We start from the raw sequence: 4,774 nt of genomic DNA on the forward strand, positions 1-4,774 counted from the left end.
TAAGTAGACTCGTCCGCGAAGAAATACGGCTCAATGTTGGATGACAAAGTATGTCCGGACAACTTGGACCGGACATATGCAAACGTTTTGAGGGTCGGTGTTGGAGATGCCCTTAGGACCTCCTTACCAAGGTTTTAAATTTCAAAAATAAAACAATTTCGAAGCTCCCCGAAATATGTGAAAATTTGGAAGTTTTACATGTTTTGAAATTATTTTGGGTCTTTAGATTTCAAACATCAGTTAATTTTAACCTAATTTGAAATTATTTTGAAATTTGTTGAATTTGGTAGGAATTTCATGGTTAAAAATATTTCAGGCCCCACCGAAATATGCGTAATTTACTTGAATTTTTCAACCCTGCTCCCTCCACATTATTTGTGGCCGGGGTCTTATACGGCTAAAAATAAAAAGGAGTTAAGACCAATATTCTTTACCCAATTGGAGAAAACTAATTGTACCCCTTTTAACAACGCGGAAAGGGCAGTGCACCGGCCCCTGGGGGAATGGCTGTGATGGCTCGCAATGCGTTGGACCGCGTCAATCGACTTCCCAACCGCTCCGGCTCGTGCTCACTACGCTTAAAGCGATGAGCACAGCAATGCCGCCCGCTTCTAGATTCCCAGAAAAAGAAAACCAGCTGCTTGCGGCTCGCTAGCCATGGCCAGCTTGCTGCCGCCGGTACACAGTACAATACCAGTGGCGTACTGCTCGCTCGCCAAGCTCTCACGAGTCCGCATTAAAGGACACACACTGGAGCTCGCATTCATGGCTCCTTTCAGATGGTAGATGGCTCCCATTTACGCCCTCCACAGTGCTCTCGTCTCCCCCCGTCTCTCCCCGGCCCGCTATATATCGCTCCACCCACTCCGCCATTGACGACACTCCTCACCTCCCTAGCTAGCTCATCCATCGAGCTACTACTCCCTAGGTACGTACTTACTGCATGTCATTCCTCGTCCGCCGGTAGCTAGCTTAGCGGGAGACATCCATCGGTCGCCAGGGAGAGGGGTCGAGATCGTGAGCTGGTCGGGCTCGAAGAGGAGGGCCGCGCGATGGACGTCAACGAGGTGCTGCTGCTGGCGTCGGCGGTGGTGCTGGGGCTGGTGTGGTGGCGGCGGTGCTCCAAGACGGGCGGCGTGGACGGCCTGCCCCCGGGCCCGCCGGGGTGGCCGGTGGTGGGCAACCTCTTCCAGGTGATCCTGCAGCGCCGCCCCTTCATGTACGTCGTGCGCGACCTCCGGGAGAAGTACGGGCCCATCTTCACCATGCGCATGGGCCAGCGCACCCTCGTCATCGTCACCGACGCCGACCTCATCCACGACGCGCTCGTCAAGCAGGGCCCCATGTTCGCCAGCCGCCCGGCCGACAGCCCCATCCGCCTCCTCTTCAGCGTCGGCAAGTGCACCGTCAACTCCGCGCCCTACGGCCCGCTCTGGCGCGCGCTCCGCCGGAACTTCGTCGCCGAGATCGTGTCGCCGCAGCGGGTCAAGGGCTTCTCGTGGATCCGGGAGTGGGCCATGGGCAACCACCTCCGCCGGATACGCGCGGAGCACGCCAAGACCGGCGCCGTCCGCATGATGGCCACCTGCCGCCTCACCATCTGCAGCATCCTCATCTGCATCTGCTTCGGCGCCAAGATCCCCGACGAGCTCATCGTGGAGATCGAGGAGGTGCTCAAGGACGTGATGATGATCTCCCTGCCCAAGCTCCCGGACTTCCTGCCGCTCCTCACGCCGCTCTTCCGGAGGGAGCTCGCCGAGGCCAAGAACCTGCGCCGGCGGCAGCTCAACTGCCTGCTGCCGCTGGTGCGCGCCAGGCGGGAGTTCCTCCGGACAGGCGGCAACGCGTGCAAGGCGGCCGGGGAGGGGAACAGGGTGATCGGCGGCGTGGAGATGATGAGCCCGCCCGGGGAGGCGTACGTGGACTCGCTGTTCGACCTGGAGCCGCCGGGCAGAGGGAAGCGGCTCGGCGAGGAGGAGCTGGTCACGCTCTGCTCCGAGGTGATGAGCGCCGGCACCGACACCAGCGCCACCGCGCTGGAGTGGGTCATGATGCACCTCATCCTCGACCCGGCGGCGCAGGAGAGAGTCTACGACGAGGTCGTCGCCAAGGCCGGCAAGACCGCCCGGATCACCGAGGCCGACGTCGAGGCCTTGCCATACCTGCAGGTGATCAATCCATCCATTCCCATTCTAGCATACTCTTCACTGTTTATCTTTTGACATCATTAACTCTAGCGACAGATCAATTAATTTAGCAAATTGCTTACTACTTGCCCTTAAAGTAGACATTTGGCATTTGGGCAAAATCACTTCTACGAAATTGTTGCGCTGAAAGTAGATATTTGGCGATACCCTTGAGAGAAGTCCACTTTAGCACTATGACCCGTCAGCAACATGAACTGATAATCACTAATAAGTTGATTTAACAGCTAATTAATCAAGTAAACTTTGACAGTTTGTGATTGGAACACAAGTGTCACACCATCACCATCGATCGATCGGTCCCATGTTTGCTTTCCTTTCCTGTTTAAGGACCATCACCACACCTGCGAACCAAGATTGCGGCTACTAATTAAGGATAGTTGACGTAGGGATTAAACTAAGCAGACACTCCTGCAGCTGGCCACTCAAGTGTAGCTGGTGTCCAAATGATCACTCATGACCGATGATTTGGACACCAAAACAGATATGAAAATGACGTTTGCTACCTCATGAGTGAGCCATGGTCAACTGAAAGCGACCCACAGAGTACTAATAACATGCAAAAAAGAAAGCTCCAAATTTCGGCGCCAGCAGCCCAGCGCTTTGCTAATTATGGCGACAGTTTTTGGCCGGCGGCGTGCGTGACTGAATATTTTCTTGGCTGCAGGCGGTGGTGAAGGAGACGTTCCGGCGGCACCCGCCGAGCCACTTCGTGCTGTCGCACGCGGCGACGCGGGACGCGGAGCTGGGCGGGTACCGGGTGCCGGCGAACGCCAGCGTGGAGTTCTACACGGCGTGGGTGACGGAGAACCCGGAGACGTGGCCGGACCCGGACGCGTGGCGGCCGGAGCGGTTCCTCGAGGGCGGCGAGGGCCACGACACCGACATCACCGGCACCCGCGCGCTCCGCATGATGCCGTTCGGCGCCGGCCGCCGCATCTGCCCCGCCGCCACGCTCGGCGTGCTCCACATCCAGCTCACGCTCGCCAACATGATCCGCGAGCTCCGGTGGACTCCCCCCGCCGGCGAGGGGCCCCCCGACCCCACTGAGACCTTCGCCTTCACCGTCGTCATGAAGAACTCGCTCCGGGCCGGCATCGTCGAGCGCAACCAGCCGCCGCCGGTGGCCGCGAATTGATTGCCTCTGTCGACCCGGAATGCGCGGCGCGTACCACGTCACGGATAGGTGATTAATGGCGGGGTGTCATGCGTGAAGAAGATATAGATAAATACTGCTGCGTGACATCGGTTCTGGACATCACCTCTTAAATTTTAGCGTCATGTATTTTATTTTCTTCTTTTCTCTTGATTAGTGCTCGAGCCCCTTCTCTTCTTCTTTCTTCTTCCTTGAATTCTTGATTTGATCCACAAATGTACCTATAACCTGCTGCTGTTCGTTGGAGTATATTTTTGTTGCCATATCCTTGAAGAGAAAAATTAGCCAATTTTAGGCGTTTTGGAGGACGGGCTCCATGGAGCCTGTTATTTACCAAAAAAAAATAATTAAACTTTTCACTTTCAAAAAATTCTGTAAACAATACAAGTATAAAAGGATGTACTGTGTGTGGGTGTAATATTTCACGACGAAATATCTTGAGTTGCGAGTTTTTTTTTTTTGCAGCTTCCATTTTAATGTATTTCATCGTGAAAATGTAGACACCTGAAATTATGTCTCTGGACTTATGTGTTGTTTTTCTCAGAATTTTTTGAAACACAAATGTATAAATTTTTTCAAGAAAAAATCGTCCTCCATGGTGCTCGAGCTCCATTAGCATTTCCGCATTTTAAGCTCCTACTACAACGAGTTCCGACTCTGCTTCAGTTAGAGCAAATGAATGAACCACATTTCACGTGTGTGGGTGTGTGTTATTAATAATCAATTAAAATCCGTATAAGTTAGTATTTGTGTGACTGAAAACATGTTAATATTCAACGAGCTCCACTCAAGACTAGTTTTAGCCCCTCTTTAGTCAGGGGTGCTTGAAACTTAACCTCTTAAAGAGACTATTTTTAATTAGACTAAAATAAATCCCTTGGATCCAAGCACCCACCAAATCGGGGCTGCAAGGTAGTACTGTCAATTGTTGTTTGGTCAGAGGTAGCGATTGGTGCTTGATGCGCCGAAAGACGCCATGGTTCAACCATCCATGTTTATGCAGTTGTGTCATTAAGCCGACGTTTGAGCTTTGAAACACGAATGATGGATGTTCGGAAAAATGAAGATAGACCTGAGAGGGACATCCTTGCAAGCTGTTCCAGCTAACGGACATGGACATGAAGAAGCAGGACTTCACTTCGGATGGTTGGTGAGCCGTAGTGATCAGAAGTAGGCTTAGGAAGTGAGTGGCACTTAGGGATTGGGTTCCATCTAAACTAGGCCTACATTGCTTGGTTATCGAGAGTATTATTAAGAGCGGAACATTAATGTTGCAAGGCTTGGTCTACTAGGGACACCTGTTTCTTATTAAGACCACGCATGCATGAATGAGATCCTTTCATGTGAGGGGGCAAATCAGGACAGTATGTTCCAAATCCTCAAGTGGTTTTGTAATAAAATTTGCGCATTTGTT

General features: G+C 52.6%; 1 protein-coding gene across 1 annotated transcript; it reads left to right on the forward strand.

Annotated features, from left to right (window-relative positions):
• The first annotated feature begins 1,052 nt into the window (after positions 1-1,052).
• LOC119338431 (cytochrome P450 77A3-like) lies at positions 1,053-3,627 on the forward strand. Its single transcript, XM_037610756.1, has 2 exons — positions 1,053-2,168; positions 2,872-3,627. The coding sequence occupies exons 1-2, from the start codon at positions 1,053-1,055 to the stop codon at positions 3,340-3,342; spliced, it is 1,587 nt and encodes a 528-aa protein (XP_037466653.1). The 3' UTR covers positions 3,343-3,627.
• Positions 3,628-4,774: the final 1,147 nt, after the last annotated feature.

The sequence above is a fragment of the Triticum dicoccoides genome, chromosome 7B (assembly GCF_002162155.2).
Source record: "Triticum dicoccoides isolate Atlit2015 ecotype Zavitan chromosome 7B, WEW_v2.0, whole genome shotgun sequence".
NCBI classification, from domain to species: domain Eukaryota; kingdom Viridiplantae; phylum Streptophyta; class Magnoliopsida; order Poales; family Poaceae; genus Triticum; species Triticum dicoccoides.